Source organism: Bos grunniens, chromosome 12 (assembly GCF_055505025.1).
Source record: "Bos grunniens cultivar Pamir isolate PY7600 chromosome 12, Bosgru_T2T1.0, whole genome shotgun sequence".
NCBI lineage: Eukaryota > Metazoa > Chordata > Mammalia > Artiodactyla > Bovidae > Bos > Bos grunniens.
The window spans coordinates 93,291,713-93,307,330 of record NC_141176.1 but is presented as its reverse complement, the minus strand read 5'-3'; the positions used below and the strand labels follow the sequence as shown (position 1 = coordinate 93,307,330).

The 15,618-nt window shown below is 58.0% G+C and overlaps 1 protein-coding gene across 4 annotated transcripts in view; it reads left to right on the top strand.

The window, feature by feature from the left end:
• Nucleotides 1-15,618, top strand: part of RASA3 (RAS p21 protein activator 3) — an 82,555-nt gene that overhangs the window by 19,358 nt on the left and 47,579 nt on the right. For all 4 annotated transcript variants that reach the window (XM_086328733.1, XM_086328734.1, XM_086328732.1 and 1 more), the window contains exon 2: nt 13,776-13,893. In XM_086328733.1, the coding sequence (XP_086184859.1) occupies nt 13,776-13,893 (118 nt within the window). The remainder of the gene's footprint in view (nt 1-13,775; nt 13,894-15,618) is intronic.

Sequence of the window (15,618 nt, the reverse complement as noted above, 5' to 3'; positions counted from 1 at the left end):
ACACCAGTACCCTGGAATTTTCCCCACGCACATCGGTGGCATCCACAGTGTTCTGTAGTTCTAGCTGTTCCACCTGGAGCGGTAAGTGGGGACAATGTCAGCCGTGTCCTTGGCCCCACACGCCTTGAGGTTGAGAGTCAGTGAGGAGCCCCGTGCAGACGGGCTGAGCTCTGAGAGGGTCGTTGAGACAAAGGTGGCCGCGAATGGGCTGCAAGGGCCTGGCCCGGTGTCTGGGCTAATGGGAGGAGCCCACGACGAGCAGAGTGGGCAGTGGACTGAGCACGGTGGCGGCGCTGCAGGGCGCCCGCTGCCTACCGAGACCCTGGCGCTGCAGGGCGCCTGCTGCCTGCCGAGACCCCGGCGCTGCAGGGCGCCCGCTGCCTGCCGAGACAAGCTGCCAGGTCTGCTGGGCCCCGCTGAAGGCACTCGGGATGTGCACGGGCCATAGGCTTCTGCTTCTCTCGCCCCCTTTTTCTGTTTCAGGAGTTCTGGGTGGCCGTTCCGCTGTTTTGGCAGCACGCACCATGCTAGCTGCTTCCTGTGTTGTTAATTCAGGGACGGTCCCTCTGCCCTTTGCCTCCTCCTCCCCGACCCCTCTGCTCTCTGCCCTCTGGCTTCCCGGCCTTCGTCCCCATTTCCCTGCCTGGCCTGACCTCCACCCTCTCTGGTATTCTTGCCCGGTCCCCAGACCTCAGGGCCCCTCCTCCATCCCCAGCCCTGTGGCTGGAAGCACCCCACCTTTCTCAGAAGTGGTGATGGGCGTTAGGCAGGGCTCTTCTGTGAATGCAGGTCATTTCAATTCATGAAAAGTGGTGAATTGGGCCGTGGTTGATTAACAAGCAGGCAGGCTAGGCCAGCCAAGGGCTCAGAGTCTGGGGCTAAAAATACGAGTGCTTAGAGGAGGAGCGGCTCCAGGGAGGCCGCGTGTCCCGGAGTGGGGCGGGGGGGGCGGTGCTCGGGCCCGGATGGCGCGTGGCCGGAGGAGTTTCTATAAACCCCGTTTATAGAGCAAAACCCTGTTTTGCTCGGGAGCAGTACACTGTGAGTGGGCAGTGGGTGGTCTAATTCAGATAAGAATAAATTAAGGAGTAAATGTGGAGCTTTCAGTTTATTAGGTGCCGTGAGATTTAAACCAGGAGAGATTGTGTAGGAGGTGAAGGGCTGTGTGCCCGCTGTCCGTGTGGAGGCGTGTCGTCCCCTGGGGAGGGCGAGCTGCGTGTGGAGGCGTGTCGTCACACTGTTGTCCCCTCGGGTGGACGAGGGATGGGAGTGTTAGCTTGCATATGTGTCACCTTTACTAGACAGACGTGGTCGACTCTCTAAACTGTTGGGTAGATATTCCTAGGTTCCTAACAGATAGACAGTGTCGCAGAGGATATGGAGCAGACCAGAACACATATGAGCACCTAAGTCACAACAGAGACACACTGTGGTTCCCTGGAGAATGTGTCATTGCCTTCTTTGGCCGTCTGGCTTGAAACAAGTTACATCCTAATCCTAACCATAATAGACAAATTCCGGATGGATCGTAAGGCTGCTGTGGGTCCAGGCACGACACGGCCGTCCTCCACGGAGCGTGCGCCTGCTCCACGTGGGCGCAGGGCCGAGGACTCACCCCGCAGCCCACCCCCGCCTCCCAGCTGCCAGGTATGAGGAACATTTTGGAAACTGCTGTGAATAAACTGCGGAATGCGGGAGGACTTCTAAGCTGTCAGTGAACTGAACAAACGGCGGATCTGATTATGTGAGAGCACAGATCTCTGTCTGAGTGACAGCAGCCGTGTGCTCGCTGCCGGAGGCGCAGTCACACCATCCTCTCTGGCGTGGAACCTGCTCTCGCCCTTGGCTGCTCTTTCCGGGAACGAATGAGGAAGGAAAAACCAAAGTCTTAATTTTACTGTTTCCTCTTGTCCTAAAACTGCCACGAAGACTCAGACCCAGTGGCTGGTGTGGGCTTGGCCTGCGGTTCTCTGCAGGCAGCAGATTACAGGCTGTCTCTCTTTGCGGGTAGGTCGCTGGAGTGGGCTCAGCACTCCTGGAGGTTGCTGGCATCCCCGACGGCCGGGGTCCAGGGAGGCACTTCTGCGGGGCTTGCAGCCTGTGCTGGGTGGGGGCAGCAGGTGGGCCGTGGTGCTCTGTGGCTGCACTGCGAGGGCTCCGGGCCTGTCTTGGCTGCACGTGGCAGGAGCTCATCCCTAGGGCTGAGTCCATGAGCCCAGCTCCCGTCGGAGAAGCGGGGTCTTTGGGACAGACCTACCGGGCCTGGACCCTGGGATTCTCCATGCCTGTTGGCGCCTGCAGGCCTCTCAGACCATCACGCTCTGATGGGACGAGAACCACCTGGAGGAGGCCTTGGTTCTGGACACGCCCCCACCCAGCACTCAGTCTGCGGCCCTGCTGGTGCCCGGTGACAGCACAGGGGCCGCAATCTGGGGCCTGGGGCCTGCTGCACATGCATTGGTCAGCCTGCTCTGCACCTGCTGGCCCCGCAGCTGTGGACATGCTGATCGGTGAGCTCCAAGGGGCCTCAACCCGGCCGCTGCTCTGGGCAGGGCCGTTGACCCATGAGGACCCGGAGCCACACACGCCTTCCAGGCAACCAGTCCACAGCCTTGCCCTCTGCTGTTTGCATGTTTCTTGGGACCGCTAATCATTCAGAGAGACCCTGCTTCCCGAACCAAAAGGGACGACGACGGGGCTTCTCGAGGGAGCGGCTGTGTCAGGCCTCCAGGGCGCTGCGTGGAGCCCTAAGGGCAAGAATGAGGGTGAGTCCCCGGCAGGCCCTGTCCCTGGTCCGGCCAACGCCTGTCCATCCCCAGTGACTGGCAAACCTGCAGCGGGAGTGACTGGGCTTGGGAGCCCCACTGCAGAGGCTCGTCCCAGCACGGAGCTCAGCATCCTGGCCTGAAGGCCTGCCCTGCTGGCCGGGAATGCCGCCGTGATCGGAACCGTCCTGGATCTCGCTTCTGTGGCCTCCTATGCCCAGGGGTGCACGCTGCGCTCTTTCTCAGGGAGCCTCCACCAGCCGGCGAGCAGCCGTTGTCAGAGGAATGGAGTCGTCGGAAAGCCCCAGCTTGGCAGCCACTACCCAGAGGACGCTGAGTACCCGCCCCTCCAGCTCCAGAGGAGGTGGACTCGGCGTGCATCTCAGACATGCGGCCTTCTGACCAAGAGGCACCTGCAACGTGGGCAGTGGCCCAGACGCCCCTTGGTTCAAATCTGCCTGGTGCCTCTGGGCCTTGGTTCCCCAGGAAGTGGGTACTGGGAGGCTGCACCCGGAGAGGTCGTGAGGCGGGCAGTGGTGATCAGGTCATTTGACTCTGCTGGTCAGTGATGGGCCCTCCATCCCCCGAGGCACACGGGCCCCCTTCCCACCCTGGGGGCATACACACACTCACCCCCTCCCCTCCCCCCAGGGGATACATGGTCCCAGCCAACTGGTGGGTCTGGGACCCTGCTGTGCCCTCCTGCCCAGGAGACACTTCCTGCCCACGGTCGTGTAGATGAATCACAGCTGAGCGCACAGCCTCCAGCCCTTTAGAAGTAGTTCTGAAGCTTTCATTACTTCATTCTGTGAACCCCTGGCGAGGTCCCGCCTCCCCCACCCCGACCTGTGTATCTTCCAGCTGCTTCTCTTCTTGCGGCCTCAGGCACAGTGAAGCCTGTGTTCTGGAATGTTCCCTGGGGTGTCCCGCCTCCTCTGGCTCCAGCCAGCCTCCAGCCTCTCCTGGCCTGCCCCTGCTGTGCCCCTCACCGCCTGCAGCGGGTCCCCTGGCCGCCACCTCCTGGGCACCCTCTGCCTCCCAGCCTGACCCACTTCTGTGTCTCCGAGGAGCTGCCCCCTGGTCTCCAGGTGCGAAGCCCCAGCTGCAGTCCAGCAGCCTCTTCCCGCTCTCAGGGTGCCCCCTTCCGCCTCCTGATTTCCTCTGCGGGGTAGTGCGTGTGGCTGGCCGCAGGGTTTCTGCTTATCTGAGAAAAGACGGTTGATGAGCCCAAGGTCCCCCTGCAGGCCCAGGCCCCCTGACCTCTGAGTGGGCCCATTAGTGCCAAGCACATTCCTTGCTCGCCTGCTTGCTGAGAGTCGCCTGGTGTCTTGAACAGGGGGGCGAGGGGAGCTGGCACCACGGGCACAGCTGACCTCCGCGAAATGGCAGAGGCTTGAGCACCAGGACTGCGGGCATCAGGGGGGCTTCAGGGGCCCAGCTGAGGGCCGTGCCTCGTCGCGGTAGGTTTGCTGGGAGAGTGAGGCGCTTGCCAGGGTTCCAGTCAGTGCTGCTCCTACAGACCTGCTGCAGCCGGCACGCAACACGCCCGCTCGCACAGGTCACACGTGCCCGCTGGAGGTCACACGAGTGAACAGACCAGCTGTGTTGTGGCTGCCCTCCCTCCAGGAGACACCCTGACTCGGAGCAGAAGCTGCTGAGGTTGCAGGGGGTGGGGTGTGCTGAGTGCAGAGGGTGTGCAGGTTCAGGCCCCCCACGGCCCCCCCACTCCGGAGGTAAGCATGGAGACAGCTGAGCCGAGTGAGGCCTGGTCGATGTCTCGGACCTCAGGGTACCCCCGTCTGAAAGGGTCTGGGCAGTGGCCCCTCCAGGCCAGGCTCAAAGGGTGAAGGAACACCGTGCACTGAAGATTACTTCCGAAACTTTGTGTTTTGTACCAGATGTACTAGTGCAAGTTCTGAATTCATAAGAAAATGATTTTTCTAATCTTTTGTTAACATCTAAGAACTTTTCTATTTCAACTTCAAGCCACGACTATTTCAGAGAAAGGTGGGGGAAAAAAGAAAGAAAAGCAAAAGTGGCCCCAGAGTAGACGCGGTGGGGCCGTCTTTGGTTCGTTTCTGGAAAACGAACCTGGATCCTCCCTCTGCGGATGGAGGCCAGGTGCCCGCCCCTGCTTGCTGAGCCTGGCGGGGCCCACGGCCACAGTGCCCTTGGCGACTTTCCCCCAAATCATATTTTCCAGATTGTCTTCCCTCCTGGAATCCTAAATAACACTAATGCCAACTTTTAGGAGTGTTCTGCCGTCGGAATCCAGGACCCTGCACTGCAGCAGCCCTCACCCCGGCTGGCGGGCCACCGGCAGCTGCTGGCCATGGGGGGCCACACTTGAGCAGTGAAGATGGGACGGGACATGCAGATGTGAGGGGGGAACTTGAACCCTGAACTGACACCCAGTCAGACCACACGGGCACCCTGGGCAGGACAAAGTTGCCTGGACCCGGGTAGGGGGAGGACGCGGGTGTGAGGGGTGACGTGCTTAGTTGCTCAATCGTGTCTGACTCTTTGCGACCCCATGGACTATTGTCCACCAGGCTTCTCTGTCCATGGGATTCTGCAGGCAAGAATACTGGAATGGGATGCATGCCCCAATCCAGGGGATCTTCCCAACCCAGGGATCGAACCTAGGTCTCCTACATCACAGGCAGATTCTTTACTGTCTGAGCCACTAGGGAAGCCCAAGAATACTGGAGTGGGTAGCCTATCCCTTCTCCGGGGGATCTTCCTGACCCAGGTATCAAGCCAGGGTCTCCTGCGTTTCAGGGGGATTCTTTACCAGCTGAGCCACCAGGGAAGCCCATGAGGGGTGACAGTTGCACACACCCTGTGAATGTGCTGGAAACATTAAATTGTTCATTTTAAGTGGGTGAATCTTGTGGTCTGCTGACCCTATCTCAATAAATTTTTCTGTTGAAAAACAAAAATCAAAACATGCACCTACACACCTGTGGACCTTGGCACCTGTGCGATGGCTGTGGGTCAGCCAGCTGTGGGGTGGCTCGTCCACGTCCCCTGCCAGGCGTCGGCCCAGCTGTGCCCCTTTCCTGGCTCTTCCTGGGTCCGCTCCCCTGTCTGAGGCCCCGCAGGCACGTCTTGTGGACTGTTTTCTGTTCTGCATGGCCTGCGTCCCGGCGCCTCCTGATCCTGCCCAGAGGCTCAGGGACCCCAGGGGGTGGCCTCCCTGCCCTTGGGGAGCTCGAATCCAGGAGGCCTCATTCTTCCAGCGGTTTCCACGCTGTCTTCACCTTAGTTTGTTGCATTAAAAAAGCATCTTGTGATACCCCTGCCCTCTCTTGTATCCCTTTGTCCCTCTCAGCTACCTTGACTCCTTACCCCACGCCCTTTCCTGATAACCTCCTGGAAATCCCCGCGTGGTTAGTGACGCACAAGGCCTAGAGGGTTGAGAGTCTGTGGAGCCGAGCTGGGGGGGGCTGACTCGGGGTGAAACTCCAACAGTCTGCCTTCAGCTCCTGTTTTAGCTGTCACGGTGTCTCACATAAGGGCATTCTCGGCCCTACTGACTTCTTAAGTAGCTTCCGTAGTTTGTTTTCCAGAAGCTTCTTTTTGAGCTTGGTATGTGAAAATTAATTGGGGGATTTGCAGTTTACAGATGTGTTCAGGCCTGTCGAAGCAGGCGGTCACAGGACGCAGTTCCTGGGAGGACGCCCAGCTATTGCAGTCCCTGCTCCATCTTTGAGGGGCCCAGACGAGGCATGGGTGCCAGGAACGCCAGTGAGGGGTGTCACTCGCTGAGGCTGGTCCAGGCCGGCGTGTGAGCGGAGGCCCCGGTGTGACCCGCACGCCTGTCAGATGGGCCGGATGTGGGGGCCTGTGACAGTGCTGTTGCCTGACTGAGCGTGTGCGTCAGCATCTCCCGTGTGTCCTGCCCCCGAGGGACCCTGAAGGGAGGGGCCCACATGCCCCACGCCCCCCACATGCCTGCTGGGCGCCTGGTGCCCAACAGGAGGTGCAGCTCCAGGTCCCATCATCCGGGCAGGCTTGTCAGGGCGCCGCTCAGGTGTGTCCCCAGGCTGGGGAGACAGCCGTAAATACCCTCCTCTTCTCTGGTCTTAGCAGCCCTTGGAAGTGCAGCGTTAGGTGAAAAAGTATTTCCTAATCAGAGGCACAAAATTTCAGTTTCCAAGGAATCAGAAATACCTGTTCACAACGTTATAAGATAAAGGAGACGCGTGGTTTCTTTTTCCCTTGACTTAATTTCACAGCTTTTATTTCAGGATTGAGCTGTTGTCCAAGAGCACTATTTCTATTTCCGGCTTCATTAGAAAAGTACAAGGGAGTGACAGCGTATGCTTTTGTCCCGTTGGGAGAAGACGGGCCTCTGAGTGAAAGCAAAGTTACCTAACATCTCGTGTGTTTCAGGTGCTGAATATGTTGAATCCAGTTCAGATAGAAGATCTAAGTAATTCTGGGGTGTGTTGTCCACAAAACTGGTCTGAGTGTGACCCCCACCCAGCTGCTTTGTGCCTGTGGCTCGTCTCCCCCGGGAGCCTCAGCGACACTTGACCCCGAGGCCCCCTTGCCGGCAGCGCAGACAGAGGAGTGCTCTGGGTGGGCAGGTGGTCTGCAGGCTCTTCCGGGAGCGGCTGTGTGAGGGGCAGTGAGGGGCAGCCAGGGTGGGAGGCCCTCACCCACCCCTGCAGCCCCTGCTTTCCCACTGGCCCGGAAGCTGGGGCCTCCTGCAGGTGTTGGGGCACCGGGCCCGGGAGCCTGGAGGGTGCTGCCCACCCTGCGTCCTGTACTTGCAGAGGTGCCACGGACCTGTGCCCCAGATTCCCCTCCCGCAGCCCCACAGGACCGTGCATTCAGCCAGAGATGCCCAGCACTCAAGGTGACCCGTGCCTGGGCCCTGGGGGAAACAGAAGCTTCTGGGGTGGGAGGAGGCCTCCGGCAGGAGGGGCCCCCCCTACGTGGCCCGGCTCATGTTTGTACTTGGGTGATGCTTCCGCAAGGCCTGGGTGGCGATGAGATAAACTCTGACAGTCTCAGTGCAGGAGGGCAGGCAGGGCTCCTGGACGGGACCGCCCCGAGCTGGCTGGTGACCATCATGGTGGAGACGTGGCCCGGCACAACTGACCTTCTGAGTTTGTAAAAGGCGTGAGAGTTCTGAATTACCAGTGTTGAACAGCGTCAGGTGATTCAGAATTGAAAAGTCACCGCTTGGGGACAGCCGACCCGAGGGTCCCCCACTGCCGTGCCCCCAGTGCCCTCCCCAGCTGCCAATGGTCCTGCCGGAGCCCCAATGTCCCCGTCGCACGGTCGTCCCATGTCATCATTCTCGAGTCGGAGGGCCTTTGCGTCAGAGTCAGATGCACCAGGGGCGCAGGGCAGGGTCTCCTCACGCGAGGGGACGCCCAGGACCTCCTGGGGGCTCCGTAGCTGCGTGCATCGCACCTGTGGGTCGTCACCATGGGTGGGGTGGGGAGGTGCCGCTTGGTCCGAGCACCTGAGCATCTGAGCGCTGCGCCATCACCTCTCAGGACGTCGGGGCAGGGATACGGGCTGGACGTGCAGCTGGGAGGGAGCTCTGGTGGGCAGCTGGTGGGCAGGCTGCCCTGTGGGCACTTGAGGCCTCTGTCACCGTGTGGGGTGCTGGAAAGTCAGGCTGGCCAGGGCTTCCTGGGTCACCTGCATGGTAGTGGGGCCTGGCCTGTGGCTCCGCACACAGAGCACCGGTGTCCAGCGGCCAGGGTGGAGGCTCGTGGCTGTGACCTCCCCCAGGAAGCCCTGCAGTTGCCCCTGGTCACTCAGAGCCCTGAGGCCAGCCCAGACCAGAGGGAGGGACGTGGGAGTCCCCCCAGGAGGGGCAGTACAGGAGCTCTGACGCCCCATGCTGTATGTTTGGGGAGAGGCTGCCACGTGGTCAGTGCCCAGCAGACCATGTCGTCACAGGCTTGCTCCTTGACTCGATGGAATGCAGGTTTCAGGAGTGCCTCATCGACTGCCCAGCACTGCTGGATGCAGAGAGGAAGCGGGAGCAGGCGGACTGTGGGTCACGGTGAGGGGGGGTGACCGGACGCTCTGGGGTCCCTCTGCCTTGCAGCCCCAGTCTGAGGGGTGACCCTGTGGTGTCCATGTGGGGAGCAGGGCCCCGTCGGTCTCTTCCCAGGGCTCCTGGCTGCCTGGGGGGCTCGGCCCATCAGCGGGCCCTCCCATGCTGCATGCTCGGCACAGGTCATCAGAGAAGAGCCCCGGAGAGTGTTTCTGCATCTTCTGTAACAGTTTCTCGGAAGACATGCCTGACTGTCTTTTCATAGTGTTTTCTCCTGGAGAGCTAGTGCGTTTCACTTTTAGGTAAATCACGAGAATTGTGTGTTCTGCCATTTCCACGTGTTCATTAGCTCCTGGGACTCAGCACCTGGGTGTGTCACTGAGCCACTCACGGTGGGCTGGAAGGTCCGGCTCTCCTCTCTCCTACTGTATGTTAGACTTTGATTGCCTTCTGGCAGACTTATTTTATTCTTGTCTTTCATGTTGTCACCTGTTCTTTTTGGAAATTGGGGGAGACCTGAGATGCGCGTTTGCGAGTCTTCCTGTGTCCTGGGTATCCCCCCCACCGCAGTACCTGGAGCGGACCTCGGCTGCTCTGGGTCAGGCAGCTCAGCCCAGAGCTCTCCTGGCTTGTAAACCAGCCTGCGGTAGAGGAGGCTGCCTGTAACTTGATTCTGAAGTCTAGCCTCGTCTGATTGTGGGGATGTTCTTTCTTTTAATGTGTGTGCTCGGTCGCTCAGTTGTCCGACTCTTGGCGACACCATGGACTGTGGCCCACCAGGCTCCTCTGTCCATGGAATATCCCAGGCAGGAATACTGGAGTGGGGGCCACTTCCTCCTCCAGGGAATCTTCCCGACCCAGGGACCAAGCTGCGTCAGTTCTGTGTCTCTGCTGCGTTGACAGGCGGGGTCTTTTTACCCCTGAGCCATCTGAGAAGCTGTTCTATTTAATATCAAGTGTTAAAAGAAAATAGCAAGGCAGTCAAAAACATAGTCAAGGAAAGAGAATGTTTTCATCATGAAACTGATCTCCGGTGGGGAATGGGCTTTTACATACTTACAAGGAGCTACGCTGGCCACCAGACTCCGTAGCCCTGTAGGCACTTGGAGAGAGCAGACGGGAGCCCGGGGACTGTGGCTCCCTCACCAGGTCCTGCCCCTGTGCGCGGGGAGGGCTGAGAAGGGCTGTCTCTGCAGGACGAGGGTCTGGGGCTCCTGCAGCTGGTCACATGTGGTTACAGAGTTTGGCCTGTAGCTGAACTGAGGACCAGCCTACGTAGTAGGACAGAGCAAAGGTCCCGCGCTTCGTGGACACGGCAAATCTGAGGCCCCGGCTCACCGCTGGGCATCTTCCCAGGGGCAGGTGAGGGCAGCAGCCGAGGTCAGAGCCCCTTGGAGGTGAGCCCGTGGATGTGGGGGCCGGGCCGGCTGGACCAGCGACGGCCTCTTGGGGTGCAGACCACGCTGCTGGCCCTGCAGGGCAGTGGGCTTCCTGGTCTGGGCTGAAGCTCGTGGAGCTGCAGAGACCACCCACGGCCCTTAGGAGGCCCGCCCCTCTGCTGGGTCAGGCTGGAGACCAGCCCTCTGCGGGGCTGGGTCTTTCTGGCTGTGACCGCCTGGAGTGTGCGTGGAGCGTGGCCAGCAGCGGCCAGGAACCACGGCCTGACACCTTAATAAGAGACGGGTTTGCTGCTTCAGCGCTGGTTTATCACGGGCTTTTAGGTGCCGCCTTTTATGTCTGTCAGTAAATTCAGCATTCAGAGATGATACTTGGCACAGATTTGCCGTCTGGATCAACCCACCAGCAGACAGTCACTCTGGGTGAACAGGATACGTTTTGGAGTCGTGGTTAACAGGAGGGACGCATTTGATAATGTGACTTATTTGGCTCTTAGAATGAAACCAGTTTACTTTCCTTTTTCTTTGCAGGCATTTATCCATCCATTCATTTATCAAATAATCACCACCTACTGAATACCAGGCATGACTTTGCCTTCTTAGGTAAACAGCTCCACACATAAAAAAAAAACCACATCTCTCTTCTCACTTGAGGGACGAAAAGGCCCCATAACCTGTAGTCAGGAAGAAACCGACCTCCAGCCTTTGGCATAAGTGACGCCTGTGGAAGAGACATCATCTGCTGTGGTGTGGCTGGGACCCACCCCTGCCCCCGTGGCCCTGGCGGGGCCCCCACATGCAGGGCCCGGCAGACAACGTGGCCAGATGGGGTGCCGGCCTCCTCCCCGCCCTCCTGGCCTGAGTCACTTGTTAACACTGGCTCCGGCGCCTGGCTGGTCTCTGATGCCATCGTCATAGCAACCAGGACGTTTCTGTAGCTGTGGGGGTGGGGCAGGGGGTGGGAGGCCATGTTCATCGTCTCACAGTTTTAACTGGTTGTTCAGAGAAGGCATTTCCATCTCTTCTGTTCTTGAAGAGAAGTGTCAACTGCTGCTGCTTGTGTTTTGAGGATCTTAGGAGAATAAACAGGAAAAATCCCTGTCCTGTGTTTTCCACTAGAGGCCAGCTCCAGTAAGACTTTAAAAAAAAAGATTTAATTCTACTTTTAAGAAACACAAACACTTGCAGCCAAATATCTCATTTCTTGCCAAAAAAAAGAATTCCAACAGGAAGTGCAGTCACACCCTAGCAGTGTCAGCAGGGAAGTCGGAGTGGTTTCGGGGGAAGGCTTGTGAGCATCAGTCCGGGAAGCGGGCAGGAAGTCGATGGGCCCCTTCGGATGCGGCTCGTCACGGTCTGCATGCACCTGTGTGAGCACACGCGAGTGTTTGCCTCTGCCAGGAGCGCATGGAAAATCTGTCTCTAGACACTGCATGACGGGGCTGGAAGCTGCATGGAATCACGTGCCCTTCTCAGCTTGTCTGTGTTTCTATGCCCAGCTGCCGTGGAGTGGCCTGGTGTCCAGGGCCTTGCAGTATTGAGGTGTCATGGGGGTAATCGTAGGAAAACATTCATTGGTTACTTCTTTTTCTTCACCATCTGAGAGTCACTGATGATTCCCTGACGATTCCCGCAGGAAAACCCCGCAGAAGCTTTTGAGTTAGAGGAACCTGGGGTGGGTGTCCTCACGCCTCATGGTTGGGAAGCTGAGGCTCCAAGGGGAGGCCTGGGGTCCCAGGCAGGTGCGGCAGGTCCCCAGAGTGCAGCAGCTGTGTGTGTTCAGGTTGCAGCCAGGGCTGCTGGGAAGCCTCAGAACCCTCGATTTATTGGCATAGAAAACATCCACTCGGTTATTGCATGGCTTCTTTAACGTGTTGCTTTGCTCCGTCCCAAGTGATGACATTAATGAAAAGCTTGAAATAGAGGCTTCGGGCTCGCAAACTCGCCTCTGCCCTTCAGAGACTGCAGCAGGAAGCTGCAAACTGCGTGTTTCCCCGAGAGCAGAGTCAAGCACGTTCGTGGGGTGGAGGTGTGGCCGTTCTGGGTGCCGAGCGCCGAGGAACTTCTGCTCTGGTTTCAGTTTGGTTTCTGTTGTTGTTGTTTTTCCTTCAGCTTTTACCAGGGGCGGGGGTGCGGCCCTGGGTGGTGCTGGCAGGTGTCGCCGCGCCGGGACTGCCCCCTCCCTGCCCCTGTGTCTGGGGCCCTCAGACCCCCAGCTGGGGAACAGGAGGCCCCTGGGGGGCAGGAGCTCTTTGAGGGGGTTCCTTCCTTCTGACCTGGGAGGAGAAGCCCCCTCTGCTCTCGCTTGGTCCACAAGCAGAGGGCCCGGCAGCTGTGACTTTGCCGGCAGTCTCCAGTCAGACCCGGGGTCACAGGCGCCGTGGGCCTCCCAACGCGCAGAGGGAGGCACGGGCGCAGCTGGTCCCCTGGACGTCTCCTCGCTGGCGTTGTTGTTTGTGCGTGCGTGCCGAGGTACTTCAGTCGTTTCCGACTCTTTGTGAACCTTGGTTATTACCCCAGCTTTGACCTAATAGTATCAAATTAATCAGAATAAACAGAGAGCTGGGGATTAATAGATAAGCAAGTGTCAGCCTCGGGAAAGAAGGGGATGCTGCGTCAGGCCAGGACGTGGGTGAGCCTTGAGGACACGGCATTGAGTGACATAAGCCGGGCCCAGAAGGACAAGCACAGTGACCCCACTCCTGTGAGGCCCCTGGGGTCGCCAAGGCCACACAGACCGAAGCCAGGAGCAGGCTGCAGGAGCGGAAATGGGGCTTGTTGTCTCATGGGAGAAGGGTTGCAGTGTTCTGAGATGAAAGGGTTCTTGAGGTCGATTGTGCAAGCGTGCTGTAGTTAACGAGGGTGCCGCTGAGCTGTATGCTTAAAGGGGAGTGAGAGGATACTTTAAATTTCTGTGTATCTTACCATAATTTAAGGTCTTCCCTGGTGGCTCAGATGGTAAAGAATCTGCCTGCAGTGCAGGAGACGCAGGTTTAATCCCTGGGTTGGGAAGATCCCCTGCAGAAGTAAATGGCTACCTACTCCAATATTCTTGCCTGGAGAATTCCACGGACAGAGGAGCCTGGTGGGCTACAGTCTATGTGGTCGCAAAGAGTCAGACACGACTGAGGGATTAACACACACCATGATTTAAACATTAAAAATATTAAAGGGGCTAATCACTGACCCAACGGACATGAGTTTGCGTAAACTCCAGGAATTGGCGATGGACAGGGAGGCCTGGCGTGCCGCAGTCCATGGCATTGCAGAGTTGGACATGACTGAGTGACTGAACTGAACTGACTAAATGTGGGTAAAAGGAAACAATCCTTAATTTCTGGGCTGATGGATTCCTACTTTTACAGGATCCATTGTTTTAGAGGGTTATGCATGTCACCTTCTTGTAACAGTGCAAACAGTTTTTCCTTCAGCACCTTGACTGGTGGTGATGAGAAAACGTACAGAATATGCAGAAGTGAGCAGGCGCCTTGCTGTGGAATAAACCCATTATTGGGAAAGATGTCTGAGATTAACTAGGAGACTAAATAATTCCATGCTAAATGGATGATTTACATTTGCTTTTAGGTGAAGCCAAAAATCTTCCCACATACCCGGGGCCAAACAAGATGCGTGATTGTTACTGCACAGTGAACCTCGACCAGGAGGAGGTTTTCAGGACCAAAGTCGTGGAGAAATCACTCTGGTATGTCTGCTGCTGCTCTGTTTGAGGCTGATAATCTCTGACCTTCCATCTCCTTGTCTCTTGGCTCACTGGGCAGTTATGAGCTGATGGTCCCTGAATGCTCCTAGTGTCCAGGACTGGGTGGGAGGACAGAGCAGAGGCTGTCTGTCTGCTGGGAGGTGGGTAGTAACGTCCTAAGTCCAGATGAACTGGTGCAACAGGATCGTGGATTTCAGAGCATAAACATTTGGGAAGCTTTTTTACCATCTTCCTTTTCCTAAGGAGGCTCAAGATGAGTGTAGAAGTCACTGCCCACAGAGGTCAGAGGCCTCGAGAACACTTGCCGATGGAATTCGAGGTGTGGGGATCAGGTGAGAAAAGGAGAGTTCAGGCCTCGAGACAGAGGAGTTTGCAGCAAAAGAAACAGGTCAGCTTGTATAGGAATCCCCGGAGAGCCTGTTCAAGCCCGATTGGTTCCAGTTGGTTCCAGTGGGCTGTGATTCGAATTTCCCTCCAGCTCCAGGCTCCCTGGCTCCGACCCCACCCTAGGAACCCCACCCTATGGACCCCACCCTAGGGACCCCACCCTAGGGTAGGAACTGTAGCATCTGTGGTCACAGCAGGCTGGGGGCGGTGCCTTGCTGCCTGGCAGGTGGGTGGGGCTGGGATGTGGGTCTGGGAGAAACACAGAGCCGGGTGGGGTCTCGACCAGCACAAGCGAGGCTCTGGCTGCGGCCCCGCCCTCGGCTTAGGACTGTGGGTTGTCTGGGTCCATCCACAGAGCTATTTTGGGTTTGAGAACATTTTTAGCAGATGAATTATATCCTTGCTTATTGCTGCTTCTAAGTGGGAACAAACAGCACGTTCTGATGACTTAATGAACTTAAGTTTTAGAAACCGTTAAGATCTCCTGCCCCCGAAACATGGAGACACTTCCCTTTACCATCTGCCCTGTCTCTGCCCACACTAGCAGGGCGGCTCCCAAGGTCCTGTGTTATTTCAGTCCACACTTCGCATCCTCTGAAGTGATTTGTTGAAGCAAAACGAGAAGACTGAGGAGTTTGTCAAGACTCTAGTGTGGCTTTGGGATAACCTGCAAGGGTTATTTCTGTGAGCTCCCCAGGAGAGGAGTCCTTCTGTGTTTAAATAGTCCCTGTTAGAGGATCATAAACCTGGAGAATTAGCATCGATTCCTGTGAAACTGGGCTCCCTGCAGACCTGCTGGGTGAGGGTCTCTGGGAAGCAACTCTGTTGAGGAACCTCTGCCTCAGGTGAGGGCAAGAAGTGAGGACCATTCCTAAAAATATTTCTTACGAGTTTAGAAATAGAAACCATACTTTCTGGTTGTGGTGGCACAAGACACTGTGCTCTGGGGGCAGAGAGGGGAGACTGTGGGCTGCACATAAGCCGGGGTGTAGTGGTGTTGTCAGCGAGGGGGTGGGGGGAGCGGGGCGGGCGGCCAGAACCAGGGCAGCCCTGGAGGCTGTCCCAGGGGCCGGCCCTCCAGGGGGCCCGGGTAACTCCAGAGGGGCTGGGTAACTCCAGGGGGGCCGGTTAACTCCGGGGGGCCGGATAACTACAGGAGGGCCTGGGTAACTCCAGGGGGACCGGGTAGCTCCAGGGGGGGGCCAGGTACCTCCAGGGGGGCTGGGTAATTCCAGGGGGGCCAGGTAACTACAGGAGCGCCTGGGTAACTCCATGGGGGCCGGGTAGCTCCAGGGGGGCCAGGTACCTCCAGGAGGGCCG